Source organism: Trematomus bernacchii, unplaced genomic scaffold (genome assembly GCF_902827165.1).
Source record: "Trematomus bernacchii unplaced genomic scaffold, fTreBer1.1, whole genome shotgun sequence".
Lineage (NCBI taxonomy): Eukaryota > Metazoa > Chordata > Actinopteri > Perciformes > Nototheniidae > Trematomus > Trematomus bernacchii.
The window spans coordinates 1,288,206-1,308,570 of NW_022987577.1; the positions used below are offsets into that span (position 1 = coordinate 1,288,206).

General features: G+C 35.6%; 2 protein-coding genes across 3 annotated transcripts in view; both read right to left on the bottom strand.

Moving 5' to 3' along the window:
- Positions 1 to 504: 504 nt before the first annotated feature.
- Positions 505 to 10,513, bottom strand: LOC117479789 (troponin I, fast skeletal muscle-like). The gene is made up of 6 exons (XM_034126873.1): positions 9,904 to 10,513; positions 8,007 to 8,046; positions 7,536 to 7,664; positions 5,167 to 5,256; positions 3,794 to 3,967; positions 505 to 792 (listed from the first exon to the last, which is right to left on the bottom strand). Exons 1-6 carry the CDS (start codon positions 9,909 to 9,911, stop codon positions 718 to 720), a joined length of 516 nt encoding a protein of 171 aa, XP_033982764.1. The 5' UTR covers positions 9,912 to 10,513; the 3' UTR covers positions 505 to 717.
- Positions 10,514 to 12,268: 1,755 nt separating this feature from the next.
- The window catches only part of LOC117479787 (troponin I, fast skeletal muscle-like), a 15,670-nt gene continuing 7,573 nt past the window's right edge, over positions 12,269 to 20,365 (bottom strand). For both annotated transcript variants that reach the window (XM_034126870.1, XM_034126869.1), the window contains 5 exons: positions 20,057 to 20,096; positions 18,603 to 18,731; positions 17,164 to 17,253; positions 13,634 to 13,807; positions 12,269 to 12,414 (listed from right to left, as the gene is read on the bottom strand). In XM_034126870.1, the coding sequence (XP_033982761.1) occupies positions 12,337 to 12,414; positions 13,634 to 13,807; positions 17,164 to 17,253; positions 18,603 to 18,731; positions 20,057 to 20,096 (511 nt within the window). In that variant the 3' untranslated portion in view covers positions 12,269 to 12,336. The remainder of the gene's footprint in view (positions 12,415 to 13,633; positions 13,808 to 17,163; positions 17,254 to 18,602; positions 18,732 to 20,056; positions 20,097 to 20,365) is intronic.

Consider the following 20,365-nt stretch of genomic DNA (forward strand, 5'->3'; position numbering starts at 1 on the left):
AATGAAATATATACAGGCCCGGCATATGTACTACAGTGTCTCCAGCGGTTTCGAGCGGTTTCGTGACGGAAGACCTTTTTTAAATCGACTTCGGTTCGAAATCGGTTTCGTCTCCTAGGGCAGAAACTGTGGCCACCAAATCTTTTTTGTGGATTTACAGACCAAGCAGCAACTGACTTTTGCATCAAAAAAATGGACGTTAACATTTAGGATAACTATAGCAGGTAGAGTTGATTGGACAATTAATATAATTAATATACAGAATTTAGACCACATCACAATCCCAAATAGGCGCTAGGACACTGAAATCTCGCAACAACAAAAAATGTGTTCCCCCTTAGATTTTTTCCCCCTAAATGTCTCTTCCGGGTCTCCATAGGTTTTCAAGTTTTCCAAAGTCTAAATGCCTTAATGCTTTAAAACCTTAATTAAAGGGTCAGTTTGGTACAGAAAACAGAATAAGGAGTGGTTACTAAACAGATAAATGTAACAAACAAATAATCCTTATTTCAAAACATTTATTTCTAATGACTTCATGAAAACCTGTACATTTTAAAATGCTGTTTTTTCTTTCAGACATTTTAGCTACGTACACGTTGGCGTTACTTGGTGTTGATTCAGTCTGTCGGGGGGGGGGGGGGAAGCTATCACAAAAAAGAAAAGAAGAAAAAGTCTAATCTGTAGACGTCTCCTCCTCGAAACCTTCGGGAAAACTTCTTAGGAAGCCTCGAACATCTTCTTCCTGTCGGCCTTATCGTCAACGTTCTTACGCCAATCCAGCGCTTCCGGCGTCTGCAGAGAAAAACAATTCATTAATTAACACCACAACCTTTCATGCAAAGTGCACTTTTTGATGTCTATTATACGTAAATATGTGTCCCCGGTGTGTAAGGAGAAAATAAAATGGGTTATCTTTTTGGTATTTTGAGCAAAACACCTCATAGACATGTTTTTTATATATCTGAGACCTATAGATGAGAGTAACACCTACGTCAATCCCGGGCAAAAAGTACGGCCCCGCCCACTTTTGGGGGAAAACAACGCTGTCATTTGAATGGCGGTCAATACAAATTCTGAAGTTTTTGCCAATCCGATCAGAAATGTAAGAAAACCGTGGATTCTTGGATCTTCAAAGAGCCCGATTACGATGGCCAGACAGGCAAACAATTATATTAAATCATTTGAAATCGACGATCAGGCTAATCTATCATCTGCATAACTGGATATTTTATAATCTGTATAAAACAATACTTTAGGAGTTTTTTTTTATGATTTTAGATTAAAAAAGTAGATTTTAATGCAAGACTTGTGCTTTATTTAGAGGATGTTTACATTGTGGAATGGTCATTCAATTAAATAATCCTAATATTTCTTGAGGTCTGAAATGCAAAAAATGTCCCACATTAGGGCAATTCACCATACTTAACCCCAAATAAAAGGACCCAATAAAAAGAGTTGTTAAATAATAGTGAAGTCACGTTGTAATAACAATAACTCATCTCTCGGTTTGAGTGTTCATTTTCTGCTTTGCCAAAAGCCACTGTGTCTAGTGACTATTTCTCTTTGCGGATGTATGTCAATTTAAATCAATACATACAACTATTTTTTAAATCAATAAAAACATTTTCTAAATCCATAAAAGCATTTCAATTAATATTGGGAGTCATGTCGTTACTTTGTTGAGAATGTGGCCATGTAATAAACGGGATAATTTGCAGCGACTTGGTCATTGTGGGGAAAAATAACACCCGTCGGGATCCTGATCTGCCTGACAAGGCTCCATTAAAATATAAATATTTTTAGTGAATTACTGAGTTTAGGCACGTTAATAACGTTTTAATGAAGTTGAATACAGAATATTCATATTTGTCAGTGATTTCATGTCAATTTGGCGAACATAAACATAAATGATCGTGGTGAAGATGATGATTAAATTAGGATTAAAAATCGAGAGCCGGCTGCATTTCCTCTCGTTCGTTTTTTTCGACTAAACAACATTATTTTGTTAAATAACAACATGGTGATGTTTTGTAAATGATTACATGTCTCTTATTTAGCACAGACTATGATCCTATCCGTGACATATGGATCTTAACAAAGATCCGCTATACAGTAGTACCAGACATACTGTACATCCAGTTTACTGTATCGAAGTTGTTTTCACATGAGCTCCAGTGTGGAACCCCACTGCACCCCCTGGTGGATCAATGATCCATTGCAGCTGGCTTCATTATAATTACATTTATTTATCACAGGGGCGGTCTCAAGTCAAACTGGAGGTTGTCTCTTGATCGAGGGCCCTCGCGTTTCAAACTGTCCTAAATTAGGTGCTACATCTGTATGAACAAAATGGCTTCAATATAAAAGGATCAACGACAGAAAAGTCAGAAATATTTGGAATGATCAGTCACAGGAGACATTTAACTGCAAGTACTTTTAAATTGTGTTGGTACATTTAGCGGTCTGTAATGATTTGTTACAGCTAAAGATAGCATTGCTAACTAGCTAGCTAACTAACAGCTACAATCGCCACTTCCTGTCGTGTTTGTTTTGAGACAATGCTACCCTGTCGAAATGCACACACTGTTTACCTGTGTTTAAGCCACCTTTCATTTTATTTGGGTTAATTTAGCAGTCTGTAATCATTTGGTACCATACACAATAACATAGATAGCGAGCTAACTTGCTAACAGTGGCGCTGGTCACTTCCTTTAAGGGGGGGGGGGGGTCAGCAGCCGTGTTTAATTTGAGACAACGCTCAATGGTGGAAATTCACACACACGGCATACTGGTGTCCTAAAGAAGCCACTGATAATTTATTTGGGTTAATTGACCAGCCTGTTATTATTAGTTACCGCAAATAGCGTAGCTAGCTAGCTGACAGCAGCATTCGTTACTTTATTTGAGGGCACAGCTGTCATGTTTGATTTGAGACAATGCTACCCTATTGAAATTCACATACGGTATACTGGTGTTTAAGCCACCTTTAATTTAATTTGGTTGATTTAGCAGTCTGTAATAATTTGGTACCATACACAATAGCGTAGCTAGCTAGCTAGCTAACTTGCTAACAGTGGCGTTTGTCACTTCCTGTGAGGGGGGGTGACAGCAGCCGTGTTTATATTGAGACAACGCTACCCTGTCGAAATTCACACACTTTATACTAGTGTTTAAGCCAACTTTCAGTTTATTTGGGTTAATTTAGCAGTCTGTAAGGATTTGGTACCGTACTCAATAGCATAGATAGCTAGCTAGCTTGCTAACAGCGGCGTTTGTCACTTCCTTTGAGGGGAAAGCAGCCCTGTTTTATTTAACACACGGTACTGGTGTTGTAAAGAAGCCACTGATCATTTATTTTGGTTAATTGAGCAGTCTGTTATTATTTGGTACTGCAAATAGCGTAGCTAGCTAGCTAACAGCGCCATTTGTCAGTTCCTGTGAGGGCACAGTCGTCGCGTTTAATTTGAGACAACACACAATGGTGAAAATTCACACACTGTTTACTGGTGTCAAATCAAATCCACCTTTCATTTTAATTAGTTAATTTTGCCATCTGTAGTGATTTGGTAACATACACAATAGCATAGATAGCTAGCTAACAGCGGCGTTTCTCACTTCCTTTGAGGTCACAGTTGTCACGTTTGATTTGAGACAATGCTACATGGTACAAATTCACTCGTCGCACAAGTGAACAACATGCAGTGTACTAAGGGAAGTATCTGAATTGAATCAAAGCGATAGAAACTGTAGAGCTAATTTCAAGCTTCTGTGATCATGCGTGCTCCTTCCTCACCTCCTCTTTGACCTCCTTCTTGACCTGCTTCAGGCTGGACCTCAGATCCATGGTCACCTTGTGTTTTCCTCCCAGCAGAGCCTGAAGCATGGCGTCTGCAGACATACGCACTTTCTTCAGAGCGGGTTTCTTCACTCCAGCCAGATCCACCACCTTCATCTTCAGGTCTTCAATCTGAGGCACAGAAACATCTCAACGTGACTTTATATCAAGCTAATGCTAACGCTACATCCGCTGGAGAAGGAACAAGTGATTTAATGCCAGGTAAACTTCAGATAGCAGCTGATTTTGTTACTGATTCTTCATAATAACAGACCAAACACTACAGTGGTGGTTCTTATGGATTACAGAGTTATGATGAGCGTTCACAAGTAGCAGGAAAAAGTGGTAAAAACCTGCAAAAAACAACTAATCTACAACAACATCGGAGTATTAATTTGCCAAAACAGATAACAGCCGTTCTTTCAGGGAAATATTTGACTTTTATTGCACTATATTTATCTTAAAAGTTTATGTTACTGTTCAGATTCAGATTAAAAATACAAAATATCAACTAAAAAGTGAATATGTATTCGTATAGTTTTAGCCACCCAGCAGAATTCAAAGTTTTTAACAATTTGTGGTTAACATATTTTGCAACAACAACAATCAATTCAATATTGTTATCAAATTGGGACATCCTCCATAATGAGGACGTTTTTATATTTCAGTAAGACGTTAATGTCTAATAAATACGTTTGTTGGGTAACACTTTAGATTAAGGTACACAAATTCACCATCAACTAGTTGTTAATTAACATGCATATTATCAGTATATTGGCTCTTTATTAGTCATTATAAAACACTTATTAATGCCTTATTCTACATGACCATATTCTACAAGTAATAAGCCATTAGTTGAGAGTTTTTCCTCAATAACCCTCTAATTAGTGCTTATTGATTGCAAGTAATGAAGTTGTTGTACATGAGTTGTGGTCTTAATATGCGCTGCTCAATATGGGCCTAATAAGGCAGTAGTACCACAAGAATAGTAATTCTCCCATAATAACACTTAACAAATATGATCTATTCTTATGTAACAAGACATGAAACGATAAGTGTTAATTAAGTCTAAATAACTCAAAATGAGGTATTTCTAACTCAGAACATGTTCCCTATTTTAAAGTGAAGTCTTGTTCATAATAACACATAAGATAGTAGTTATAGTAGCGCTATAAAAATAACATGTATTATTATTATTATTATGTAAATTAACAACTAGTTGATGGTGAATAAGTGTACCTTAATATAAAGTGTTACCGTGTGTTGTATATTTCAGTAGTACGTTGACTGCTATGTTGTCTAATAAACATGTTCTTTGTATATTTCATTACCTCTAAGTCGCTCTTCTTCACTTTGGCCTCAGCGTCGTACCGTGAGTCGTCGAGCTTATCCAGCGCCTGGTGCAGCTTCTTGCAAAGCTCCTGACGACACACGAAAAAACAACAAAGAACGATTTCAATGCAATACTTTTACTGTGAAGTATTTTCCGTGTGGTCTTAGTATTTAAAGTATTGTATTAGTACTCTTTCAGTGTGTTATCAGTACTTCTTAGAGTGGTATTAGTATCTTTAGAGGGGTATTAGTATTTAAAGTGTTGTATTAGTATGGTTTCAGTTTGTTATCAGTACTTCTTAGAGTAGTATTAGTACTTCTCAGTGTGAAATTAGTACTTTTTTGTGTGATATTAGTATTTTCTTAGTGGTATTAGTATTAAAGTGTTGTATTAGTACTCTTCCAGTGTGTTATCAGTAATTCTTATAAGTAGTATTAGTACTTCTCAGTGTGCAATCAGTACTTTTTTGTGTGATATTAGTATTTTCTTAGTGGTATTAGTATTTAAAGTGTTGTATTAGTACTCTTTCAGTGTGTTATCAGTACTTCTTAGAATAGTATTAGTACTTCTCAGTGTGATATCAGTACTTCTTTGTGTGATATTAGTATCTTTAGAGTGGTATTAGTATTTAAAGTGTTGTATCAGTACTCTTTCATTGTGTTATCAGTACTTCTTATAAGTAGTATTAGTACTTCTCAGTGTGAAAGTAGTACTTCTTTAGTGTGATATTAGTATTTTCTTAGTGGTATTAGTATTTTCTTAGTGGTATTAGTATTTAAAGTGTTGTAATAGTACTCTTTCAGTGTGTTATCAGTACTTCGTAGAGTGGTATTAGTACTTTTGGTGTTGTATTAATATTTGTTCAGTATGTTATTAGTGTTAGAGTAGTATAAGTACCTCTCAGTGTTGTATATATATTTTTTCAGTGTGTTATTAGGGGTATTAGTATCTTGAAAGTAGTATTAGTATTTTCAGTGTGGTATTAGTACTTCTTTAGTGTGATATTAGTATTTTTTATGTGATATGAGTACGTTTTCAATGTTGTGTAGGTATTTTCAGTTTGGTATACATACGTTGGGAGTGGTATTAGTATTTGTTGTGTGTTAATATAGTTCAAAGTGTGATATTATATTATTTTCAGTGTGGTATCAGTATTTTCAGTGTGGTATTAGTACTTGTTTAGTGTGGTATTAGTATTTTTTGATGTGGTATGAGTACGTTTTCAATGTTGTGTAGGTATTTTCAGTTCGGTACACGTACTTTAGGTGTGGTATTAGGCTTTCAGTGTCATATTAGTCCTATTTGGTGTAGTATTAGTATTAACAGTGTGGTTTTAGCATTTGTCCACATTGTGTTGGTTGTGGTATTAGTGATTTAAGTATTGTATTCATTATTTTTCAGACTGTTATAAGTGTTTTTATTAGTATCTTGAAAGTAGGATTATTATTAAAGTGTGGTATTAGTGTTTACAGTTTGATTATATATTTTAAGTGTGTTAGTTAGTATTTACAGTGTGGTATTAGTACTTTTTTAGTGTTGTATTAGTCATTTGTATTGTGTTAATATAGTTTAAAGTGTTATTAGTATTAGTATTATATTATTTTCAGTGCGGTATTAGTATTTTTGGTGTGGTATTAGTATTTTTCAGTATGGTATTAGTACTTCTTTAGTGTGGTATTAGTATTTTTCAGTATGGTATTAGTACTTCTTTAGTGTGGTATTAGTATTTTTCAGTATGGTATTAGTACTTCTTTAGTGTGGTATTAGTATTTTTCAGTATGGTATTAGTACTTCTTTAGTGTGGTATTAGTATTGTTGATGTGATATGAGTACGTTTTCAATGTTGTGTAGGTATTTTCAGTTTGGTATACATACTTTAGAGGTGTATTATTATTTTTAATATAGTTCAAAGTGTGATATTATATTATTTTCAGTTTGTTATACGTGTTTTTAGAGGTGTATTTGTATTTTCAGTATGGTATTAGTACTTGTTCAGTGTGGTATTAGTATTTTTGATACTTTTTAATATATTTTTGTACGTTTTCAATGTTGTGTAGGTATTTTCAGTGTGTAATTTGTGTTTTTAGAGGTGTATTAGTAATTTATGTGTGGTATTAGTACTTCTTTAATGTGTAATTAGTGTTTTTAGAGGTGTATTAGTCATTTTTAGTGTGTGTGTGTGTTTAATATAGTTTAAAGTGTTATATTATATTATTTTCAGTGTGGTATTAGTATTTTTTTGTGTGTTAATATAGTTTAAAGAGTTATATTATATTATTTTCAGTGTGGTATTAGTACTTCTTTAATGTGTTATTACTGTATCAGTACTTCAGGTGTCGTATTAGTATTACAGAGTATCTCCCTCACCTGCAGGGCGGCCATGTCTCCTCCCAGGTCGGGGTTAGGAGCGTTTTCAGACATGTACGCCTCCTTGGCGACGATGAGCTCCTTGTTCTCCTCCTCGATCCAGCCGGCGGCGATCTGAAGGATCAAACTCTGCAGGAGGAGAGGAAATATAATGGCAGATACTTAAAATAAAACACTGGAAACACAACGTTAGTGAGGCGGAAATGAAGTGTCTATTCAAGGATTCAAGGCTTTTATTGTCATGTGTGCATTAAGTGTAGATATGTCAATGGAAATCTGAGGTCACAGGCTCCTCCAACAGAGCAACACAATAAAACAGATAACAGTGCAAGTAGATAAAATAAGATAAAATATAGTGCAGAATGGTCTATTTACAGTAATTGGAATATTGATATATATGAGTTGCAAACAGATGAATGTTATGGACGTTCTTTCAAAAGTTCAGGTGTTTAACAGTCTGTTTATTCTCACCTTCAGATGATGCCTGCGGCTGGACGTCATTTTCTTTACACTGTGGGACAGAGATTCATGAAGAATAAATTAAAGGATTACATGTATTAACTATCTGTTATACTATGCCATGATGTCTACCTCATATCCCCTGATTGTGTAAGAAAAAATAAGGAAAAAGTGCAAGAATTATCAATTTTAGCATCTTTTTAAGAGTGTAAATAAATGAGAAAATCGTATCTATATATACACGTTTCTGGAAAAAAGCATAATAGACTCATATAATTGTCGTTTATTTAAAGATATTTACAAAAATGTAAGGTATTGTTGGTCATTTTTAAGTTGGACTGGAAACAGCTCGCTAAATATGGAATAAAAACCCCAACTTTCCCTATAAAATGTACAATTCTTCACCATTTTAGCAAAACATTTATTACACAATTTAATCCATTAAAATTGTGTTTCAGTGTAAAAAAAAAAAAAAGTTTAATTTAAGAATAATTCTTGAAATCAAACTGCAAACACTTAAATTATTAACATGACAATAAAATGCTTCTTTAAATACCCCGAGAGAATAAATATTAATTATAGCCGAGGCTCAGACAGCTGCTGTCATCTGAAGCTGCCGGCTGACCTTCAGCTCACACATGTGTTCACTTCACTTTAGCATGTGAAGACATGTCTCTGACACGCGGAGACATCTAAAGAACTATTAGAGTCCCAAAGAAGCAGCTCAACACTTACACTCTAGTTTTAAAATTGCAGAACTCTATAAGGATGTTTACGGAAACGTTTTCAATGGTTGTGAGATGATGTTTGAGGCCGCTGGAGTTTTTGTCACTTATAGGCGCTTTTGGACTAAATATGTCAGTCAATTTGATATGATGAAGGCATCGAGACAACGCTGACTAATTAAGCTACTGAAATCATATAAAAAAGGATGTGAAAAGAGCGAATATTAGGGGATTTACAGCAACTTTAAGCTATTTTTTCTTCAGCAGATTTTAAACCACCTCTACACTGTAAGAAGTGATGATGTCATACATTCTGAACATTCCGTCCCAGACACACCCAAATGTGAAAATGTCACCAAACTTAAACTGGGATTTTAGGGAATACCGTTCCATCTATGAAAAAAACCTTTTAGTCCAATAAAGTGGAGAGTCTGGAGAGCTGTTTAAACTTTTAGTCTCTTTTCTACGTGAAAGTATGGCGAATCAGTACGACCTCAAATTTGGATGATTTAGTGCTCTGATCAGGCGTTTCCCAATCATTCGGGGACAAGTTTGCAGTATTTTTTAAATCACAGGACACGACTGCCTGCCGATCATTACGCACGTTTTGATGATTTGATGATATTTGGAGAAACACTGTGAATTGTACACCTTTACAGTTTGTGATGTTAATCCCTGTGAATAATCCTATAACTAGAGACAGCGTGCTGTAACACAATCTGACTGGTGTTTACATCCAAGACATATTGAGAGATTAACAGGAATTCAATCAAATAAATTAAGTGTTTATTATTATTATTATTATTATTATTATTACAATCATTATATTTTACTTATACTTATAACTTACTTATTTTTTTGCTTTTTTATTGTATTTGTTAGACTTTTTTTATAAATATGTTCCTATTACTGTATGATTTTACTCTCTATTTTATATCTTTGAATCAGGTTGTTTGACTCTACCTACATGTGTATGCAAAATGCTTTAATTAATAAAACTGTCGTGCCTTAAATCAATTCATTAAATGGCAGTAAATGAATAGAAAACCAAAATAAAATGCTGTAAAGACAGTTTTAAAGATGAAAAACAACAAGCAAACTGTCCAAAGTAAATCCAATTAACATCAGACGTTAATGAAACGTCCCTAATTGAAGGCAGGTTGAATACCCATCGTTGTACTCACTCAGACATGTTGGCTGCTTGTGTTCTTCACACCCTGTTCGGAGACAGAAAACAGTTAAATATGAGCAGACAGGTCACATGACGCTCCGTGTTATCAATCAGCGACCTTTGAACCATGAAACACGATCTGCATCCCGATCTCGGAAAACCAGCTAATTTTAAACGGGCCGGGGGGGGGGTCGCGCTCTTTACTCCAAGCCTCTGAAAAACATGCCTGACGGGAATTCTAAGTTCTTCCTGGGCTCCAGAAATGTGGCGCTGAGCACGAGGAGCGAGTCGTGAATCATTCCAAACATCCTGAAGGCACGCGGCGTCGAGGTGTGACCGGGAAACATTTAGAGAATCAGAAATCAAGGACGAATAAACGACGGAGGCTTTGAGGGCTGAAGAAAGAGCCGTTATGAAGCTTAACAGCGTCCACAGTTAGTAGAAGTGCATTAACACATAAGAAACTCAACTTTAAATCATTAAGAGGACATTTTTCTTCAGATGAAATCTCTTTTTTACAATATCAAACTTGAGTCACAGCAACACAAACAACTACATACCAAAAAACTCATTAAATTCACAAATCCTTATTAAAGATCTCATTAATTTAACGCTTTATAGCAAAAAGTCCGCCTGATTTTAACGCAGTTTTTCAAGAATGTCCCCAGGAGAGAGTTACGTCATTTGCTTCGGATGATAGTGAGTGTTCAATTAGTGCATATCCAATTAATAATTTCAAAATAAAAGCCTCTTGTGCGTGCAGACACATGCAAGCTTTCCACAGACAAGCAAACAAATCAACAGATTATATATAAATCTATTTTTGTGTAGTTTTAAATGAAACTTTTCCTCGAATTAATTACATTTTCACACAATAACTTTGAGCAAAGATATTCAACATCAAACCCCTTAAAAGTGCCCTTGATTGATTTAAGTTAAGGGTATTTAAAACACTACAATAAATCAAGCAGCATCACAGAGAGCTGATACATCTCAGATATCCAGACTTTAACCGGAAATCTCCCGTTAAATCCACACACATGCCGTCACACCTGAAACCCCTTAAATCCCACCTGCTGGAGTTATAAAGTAATTTAAAAAGACTTTGTTAAGTGGAAAATTAGTATGAAAATACTTTGTTAAGTGGAAAAGTAGTCTTAAAAAAACTATGATAAGTAAAATAGTTATTAAAAAATACTTTGTTAAGTAAAAAACCATTCTATAAATACTTTGTCACCGTGACTTTAAAAGCTCTGAAATAATTACTTTTCAATTAACTCAAAGAAAAATTACAAAAAAAAATCTTGTTTAGTTTTCCAATATGTTAAAAAAACAAACTGGTACAAAAGACTTACTGACGGAGGAAGACGAAGAGGTGCCAGGTCCCGAACAGTACAGATTATCGGGGTATATAGGGTGTGAAGCGCTGACTCAGCAGAAAGGAGACCCTCTGTATGGTAACGGAGCACCTGAGGACCAATCAATGAAGAGCCTGGAAACCTCCCAGACTCCCAGGAAACTCCTAAATGTGTCTCCTCCCTAATTCCACTTACAGTATAGGACGGGACGGGGGGGCAATTGTTACCAGGGTGGGGGGCTTATATACTTTACTGGAGGATATGTAGTGTAGGTCTGGAACAGCTCCATTACAGGTAAAAGTAGTTAGGAAACATTAAAGCGAAAAACTGGACGTGATTTTTTTAAAACTAGATATTTTCCTCTCGAAACGCTGAAATCAGAAAAGGCTCCAACATTACCTTCTCTAACTTTTCTAACAGCAAACACACTTTAATAATTCAACTGGAGACGCAAGCACGTTTTCAATTAATAAGATCCCACATTTCTCGGTGCAGGATTTTTTGCTAAATTGCTCAAATAAACTCCCATATTTCCATTTGATGGATTAGTGCAGCTCCTGGTGAGAATATGTGTTGCTGTGATATAATCAGGAGGGACACACACAGTTAAAACACCAAACTTCATGCAGAATCTCATCAAAGTGCGGCGAGACGAGGAGGAGAGACTCACCGACTGTCGAGCTTCTTCTTTGAGAGGTAGAAGAGGGATTTTGATGAAGATATTTGGCATTTATTTAAGGGGTTAAGTAGAGATGATGTGCAGAAAGGAGGCTCTCTGCTGACCTCTGCTGCTCCAACACCAACACAACACTTTCTAATTCTGTGCCAAAATGTATATTTACGGTTTGAATGAAAGATAAAGAGGCTCAGAAACAGCTTCTTCTGATTTAAAATAAGCCTCTTGTTCTACGTGAGACTTCAAGCACCACAACCTGTTTTAAATAAACCCTCCTTAAATAAACCCTCCTTAAATAAAACCCCCAACTAGTTCCCAATAAACTGCAGTGTGACAGCATTGCCTTCTTCCAAAAATAATTTAATGGCACAGGTTAGTTTTTGCATAGGAAAGCTGAGGTGTAACAAAGTCTTTAGGCGGTCTCGAACATCTTCTTCCTGTCGGCCTTATCCTCGATGTTCTTACGCCAGTCGCCCGCCGCCTCTGCAGGCTGGAAGAAACAACACAAAAATCACCGTAAAAAAATAGACAAAATGATAAAACGGTGTCTGATCACGTCGGAAATCTGCCTAGCAACAGCAAGGACAGAGAGTACCTGACCTCCCTTTGTATTAATAGATCAATAATGTCATTGTTAGCTAATGAATGTTTCCATTGCTACGGCAACATGACAACGTTTTCATTGGTCCCTCTTCTTTAGAGAAGACCAGGAAATGATGGATACACGGATCGTGTTCAAATCAATAGGCACGCAATGACTCTAAATAATAATGATCACGCCACCAAACACACATTCAAACTAAAGGAACCAGCCTGTTTGGGAAATGTGAGAAGTAGAAAGTACAGGTATTTGAGTTCAACATGTAAGAAGTAGAAAGTACAGGTATTTGGGTTCAACATGTAAGAAGTAGAAAGTACAGGTATTTGTGTTCAACATGTAAGAAGTAGAAAGTACAGGTATTTGTGTTCAAAATGTAAGAAGTAGAAAGTACAGGTATTTGTGTTCAAAATGTAAGAAGTAGAAAGTACAGGTATTTGTGTTCAAAGTGTAAGAAGTAGAAAGTACAGGTATTTGTGTTCAACATGTAAGAAGTAGAAAGTACAGGTATTTGTGTTTAAAATGTAAGAAGTAGAAAGTTCAGGTATTTGTGTTCAAAATGTAAGAAGTCAAAGTAAAAAGTCGTCAGAAAAATAAGTAGTGGAGTAAAGTACTGATACCAGAAAAATGTACTACAACGAAGTATGTGTACAACACTACTTCCCACCTCTGCCTATACAGCACCGGGGAATATTCTGCATATCTATGTGGTTTAATTTGATTTATTTGGACAACATGTATCCGCATTTCAAATGAAAACGCAGTGTTTTCTGACCTCAAATTGTGCAAATACAACATTTAATTTATGAAACTGCAACTACTTTGATACATCCTGTTTATATTTTAGTGGTTGTAGGATGTTTTTTTTTAGTGTATTCCTACTTATTCTGTATATTTACCCATTTTGAGTAAAAGTCAGAATTTTGAGTTTTGGAGAAAAATACCAACAAATTCTCTTTTTTAGTTTTGACTACTTCCATTCTTGAGAGGATAATAAATACATGGATCCTGATATTGAAGCTCAAGCCGGTGATGAGTGATATTTTTCTAACCATGTACAAAATGTATTTTCTTTGTGCCATGTTTTTATAATACTGTTTGAGTTCCTCACCTCCTCTTTGACCTCCTTCTTGACCTGCTTCAGGCTGGACCTCAGATCCATGGTCACCTTGTGTTTTCCTCCCAGCAGAGCCTGAAGCATGGCGTCTGCAGACATACGGACCTTCTTCAGAGCGGGCTTCTTCACGCCGGCCATCTCCACCACCTTCATCTTCAGGTCCTCAATCTGCACAAACACAAAGGAGACGGTTAGCGCTGCAGATCAGGAAGTAGACAACAAACTCCCTGATTCTGAGGGGCTTTCCCATCTCTACTGCATCATTGATTTACTTTAGATTGTATTTAACTGCACTTTATTTCATGTGCAAAGGCAAGACAAGTGTATTTATATAGCACCTTTCAACACAAGGCAATTCAAAGTGCTTTACAAAAATGAAAGACATGGCAAAAATGGCAGTCGTCCACCAATCTGATGGTTCCAGTTGTACTGGGAAGTGGGAAAATCTGAGTTCTCAGTAAGTAACTTCAACTGCAACGCCTCCTTAGGTCGGACTTCCTACTTGGAAACTCAGAGAAACGTTGGCATACCTGAGATCAACATTCAAAATGGAGTCTCAGCATATAAACATTAAGAGAACACTTTGAGAAGATTTTTAGCACTTCTATATTATTTGTGTCACATTAAATAAACTGTTCATGTGATTCTGCTGATATATCTGTGGATATGTTGCTCAATGTTTGAACTTGAACTTTTTTCGCCTTGTTTACAGCTTTAGCATCACCTCGGGTTAGCCATTGTTAGCAGGTTGATAACTACGCTTTATTTAGTGTTCCGTGAAAACAAACATCGTAGCAACATATCCCGGGATAGAAGATAAGCAGAACTATATGTAGAGTTGATTTAAATGTGACAGAAATAATACAGAAGAGCCAAAAATGTTAAGTTATCGGACTGTTTTCTTAATGTCCACATTCAAAATGGAGTCTACACTCCACTATTGGATGTTTGCGAGGAACTATTTATACAAGGTTTCAAAGTTAGTTTCATTCGTCAAGGGTTTAATAACTTCCTGTTGGAGGTATATTGACTTCCTTTATAGGGTTTGATGATGGTTTAATAACTTCCTATTGGAGAGTTTATTAAATTCCTGTTGGATGGTTTAATAACTTCCTTATAGGGTTTAATAACTTCCTGTTGGATGGTTTAATAACTTCCTGTTGGATGGTTTAATAACTTCCTGTTGGAGGGTTTAATAACTTCCTGTTGGATGGTTTAATAACTTCCTATTGGATGGTTTAATAACTTCCTGTTGGATGGTTTAATAACTTCCTATTGGATGGTTTAATAACTTCCTGTTGGATGGTTTAATAACTTCCTATTGGATGGTTTAATAACTTCCTATTGGAGGGTTTAATAACTTCCTATTGGATGGTTTAATAACTTCCTATTGGATGGTTTAATAACTTCCTATTGGATGGTTTAATAACTTCCTATTGGAGGGTTTAATAACTTCCTGTTGGATGGTTTAATAACTTCCTATTGGATGGTTTAATAACTTCCTGTTGGATGGTTTAATAACTTCCTATTGGAGGGTTTAATAACTTCCTGTTGGATGGTATATTAACTTCCTATTGGATGGTATATTAACTTCCTATTGGATGGTATATTAACTTCCTATTGGATGGTTTAATAACTTCCTATTGGATGGTTTAATAACTTCCTGTTGGATGGTTTAATAACTTCCTATTGGAGGGTTTAATAACTTCCTGTTGGATGGTTTAATAACTTCCTGTTGGATGGTTTAATAACTTCCTATTGGATGGTTTAATAACTTCCTGTTGGATGGTTTAATAACTTCCTATTGGAGGGTTTAATAACTTCCTGTTGGATGGTTTAATAACTTCCTATTGGAGGGTTTAATAACTTCCTGTTGGATGGTTTAATAACTTCCTGTTGGATGGTTTAATAACTTCCTATTGGATGGTTTAATAACTTCCTGTTGGATGGTTTAATAACTTCCTATTGGAGGGTTTAATAACTTCCTGTTGGATGGTTTAATAACTTCCTATTGGATGGTTTAATAACTTCCTGTTGGATGGTTTAATAACTTCCTGTTGGATGGTTTAATAACTTCCTATTGGATGGTTTAATAACTTCCTATTGGAGGGTTTAATAACTTCCTGTTGGATGGTTTAATAACTTCCTATTGGATGGTTTAATAACTTCCTATTGGAGGGTTTAATAACTTCCTGTTGGATGGTTTAATAACTTCCTATTGGAGGGTTTAATAACTTCCTGTTGGATGGTATATTAACTTCCTATTGGATGGTATATTAACTTCCTATTGGATGGTATATTAACTTCCTATTGGATGGTTTAATAACTTCCTGTTGGATGGTATATTAACTTCCTATTGGATGGTTTAATAACTTCCTATTGGATGGTATATTAACTTCCTATTGGAGGGTTTAATAACTTCCTATTGGAGGGTATATTAACTTCCTATTGGATGGTATATTAACTTCCTATTGGATGGTTTAATAACTTCCTGTTGGATGGTTTAATAACTTCCTATTGGATGGTTTAATAACTTCCTATTGGAGGGTTTAATAACTTCCTGTTGGATGGTTTAATAACTTCCTATTGGATGGTTTAATAACTTCCTATTGGATGGTTTAATAACTTCCTATTGGATGGTTTAATAACTTCCTGTTGGAGGGTTTAATAACTTCCTATTGGATAGTTTAATAACTTCCTATTGGATGGTTTAATAACTTCCTGTTGGATGGTTTAATAACTTCCTATTGGATGGTTTAATAACTTCCTATTGGATGGTTTAATAACTTCCTATTGGATGGTTTAATAACTTCCTGTTGGAGGGTTTAATAACTTCCTATTGGATAGTTTAATAACTTCCTATTGGATGGTTTAATAACTTCCTGTTGGATGGTTTAATAACTTCCTATTGGAGGGTTTAATAACTTCCTGTTGGAGGGTTTAATAACTTCCTATTGGAGGGTTTAATAACTTCCTGTTGGAGGGTTTAATAACTTCCTATTGGATGGTTTAATAACTTCCTGTTGGAGGGTTTAATAACTTCCTGTTGGATGGTTTAATAACTTCCTATTGGATGGTTTAATAACTTCCTGTTGGATGGTTTAATAACTTCCTGTTGGATGGTATATTAACTTCCTATTGGATGGTTTAATAACTTCCTATTGGATAGTTTAATAACTTCTTATTGGAGGGTTTAATAACTTCCTATTGGATGGTTTAATAACTTCCTATTGGAGGGTTTAATAACTTCCTATTGGATGGTTTAATAACTTCCTGTTGGATGGTTTAATAATTTCCTGTTGGAGGGTTTAATAATTTCCTTATAGGGTTTAATAACTTCCTGTTGGAGGGTTTACTAACTTCCTTATAGGGTTTAATAACTTCCTATTGGAGGGTTTAATAACTTCCTGTTGGAGGGTTAAGGATGGTTTAATAACTTCCTTTTGGTACTTCATATCCCTTTATAACCTAAGCAGGATTTAATTTAGAAACCTAAATGTTCAGAGTGATATTGAAGCGTTTACCTCTTTGTCGCTCTTTGTCACTTTGGACTCGGAGTCGTATCTTTCTTCATCGATCTTGTCCAGGAGCTGGTGCAGCTTTTTGCAGATTTCCTGTAATAAAAGAGAACAAAATGAACTCTTCGTAACTTGAGGATTCAAGGATTTCAAGACGTTGTTGTCATATGCACAAAAGCTACAGCCTAGTTTTACAATTTCCTGACAAAACCATTATATCTTATTATTTTCTGCACAAATGCCAGAAAATCTAGTGTTTAGCGTCTGAAATGTTATGAAGATTGGATCACAGTGAAAGCTTAGATGATATCAGACATGACCTCAGACTTTGAGAAACTTGAATAGACCTATTTTTATAGAGCAAACCACTAATTATTGAATCAATTTTACATGTAAAATGACTTTAAATACTGGTTTCAGCCTCTAAACATAGGCATGTTCTGCTTTTCTCTGAAGTCTTTTGGGGTTTTGGACAAGTTCTACTATTTTGTGACATAACACAGACCAAAGGATTATTAGTTATAGTAATGTTTCTTGCAAACATGTCAGAAAATGCCGTTTTAAGGCTCTCAATCAGAATCAGGTTTATCACCAGGTAGGTTGACACGTACGAGGAATTTGACTTGATGTCGTGGTGCGTACATAAAAGTAAAACAAAGATTAAAAACACAGATAGAGAATTATTTTAAGAAAACTATAATAACATTAAAGTGGACCTATCATGCTATATTATAATAATATAGTGTAGGACCATACCTATATAAGGCATATTTATACTTTTGTTTTTTCAAAATACCAAACAGATCATGCATTTTAGCCATGCCTCATTTCGCTCAATTTGAAAAATGTTAGCTCTGTTTTAGCAAGGGCTGATTCAGTGAGAACAGCACCATCTACAGGCCTGGCATATGTACTACAGCGTCTCCAGCGCTTTCGAACGGCAATGGCCGTGGCTGTCTCCTCCTGATTGGTGGAGTTGGCCCAATAGCCGTAGCACCACCGTCCTGACGTCAGGACAGTGTTCAAATCTGGATCAGTTTTTATCAGATCCGTTGCAGCCCCTTTTTTAGAGATTTGGGTATGGAGGAAAATAGAGAGGGTTGTGTTTTCTGACACTTGGTGAGTTCCCTGGAACACCGGGGACACATATTCATGTAGAAAAGACGTACAAAAGTGCATTTTGCATGATAGGTCCCCTTTAAGTTGTTTCTCTTGTGAGCTCTTCCCTGGTGAAAGAGTTCGATGTTCTGTTTGTAAACACTGAATTAACGCACAAAACAAGTCAAAACAGAGCGCACCAAATCACAGAGCGTCCGCAGCGCCGTCTGGACATCAAAGTGAATATCTCTGACAATCATGTCTTTATGAAAGTTGGATGGACATGTTTCTGTGAGTAATGACGTCTTTTAGGAGAAACCACTAATTGTTAAAGTTTGTTTCTTTACCATGAGAGCCGCCTGGTCTCCGCTCAGGTCGGGTTTGGCACAATGTTCGCTCAGATAAGCCGCTTTAGCCGCAGTGGTCTCAGCGGTTTCCTGCTCGATCCACGCAGCAGCGATAGAGAGGATCAAACTCTGAGGGAGAAAAAGAGTTCATTCTTTATTAGAGATATATTACTGCAAGATCTAGAGGTGGGGAGTAACTAAGTACATTTACTCAGCTTAAGTACAATGTTGAGGTACTTGTACTTTACTTAAGTGTTTCTATTTGATGCTACTGTGTACTTTTACTCCACTACATGTATTTAATACCTTTAGTTACTTCACAGATTTGGATGAATGATGTGAAATATAACCAAGTGTTAAATCAGACTTTAGTTCCACCTGGAGTAAATCCACAAGCTACCCTGCAGTATACAAAGTCATTCAAACTAGCTGCACCTTTACCAGCTTTGAGAACACTTTCATGATCAATCATTATAAAACATGTCATATATATTATTCTGAAATGGACCAATCTGCACAATGACTACTTTTACTGTCGCTACTTTCACTATATTTTGATGATAATACTTTTCTACTTTCACTTGAGGAACATTTTGAATGCAGGACTTTTACTGTAACAGAGTATTCCTACACTCTGGTACTTCTACTTTTACTGAAGTACAAGATCTGAGTACTTCTACTTTTACTCAAGTACAAGATATGTGTACTTCTACTTGTACTCCAGTACAAGATCGGAGTACTTCTACTTTTACTCCAGTACAAGATCGGAGTACTTCTACTTTTACTCGAGTACTATATCTGAGTACTTCTCCCTCCTCTGCTAGACTTGAACCAACATCCTATAAAAGGTTGAGTTATGTTTCTGACATTTCTCTCAGCTTCTTTTCCGGATTAATTCTCCCTTGAAGAATATTCTTTTTGCCGCTGCTTTTAATTGAACTATTCACATCTTAAACTGCACTGTAACTTTTAACTTTTATCCATGTATTTTTTCTTTTAATGTTTATTTTATTATCTTTTCTTTTTAATGACTGATTTTAAATGCCATTTTCATAATGTCTTCCATTTTTGTAAAGCACTTTGAATTGCCTTGTGTTGAAAGGTGCTATATAAATAAACTTGCCTTGCCTTGCCTTGCCTTGCCTTGAACACATATTTCTTTATAACTTTAGACGTGTTAGATGAGCTAAGGGTTCATGGCCTGAAAACACTTTAATCTGTTAAGCTACACTTAAAGAGAAAACGGATAAAAATACTATAACAACCAAGATTGAATCATTTATTAAAACTTTAAAGACGATAGTGATACAAAGAAATATATAGAAATGTGTTATAAATCTTATAATTGCTTTTTAATTTTTTTTTTTAACAAAATTCTATATTTTACGACAACCCTCATCGAGATACATATCTGATTTAATTTCTAGTAAATTATAAATAATAAAATGTGTTACCTTGAGATGATGCCTGCGGCTCGATGACATCTTCTTTACCCTTTAATTAACAGATAAATAAAACATCAGTTATCCAAATAAAAGTTAATATTATAAACACACACACACACACACACACACATACCATGTATACATCACTTCAGGGGACATTACATTGACTTACATGCATTTCCTGGAGACTTAACCATAACCAACACATGACTAACCCTTACCCTTACCCTAACCCTTACCCTTACCCTTACCCTAACCAAGTCTTCACCCTAAAATTAATGATTCCCCTCATTATGTCCCCATAAGGGAGGCGAGTCC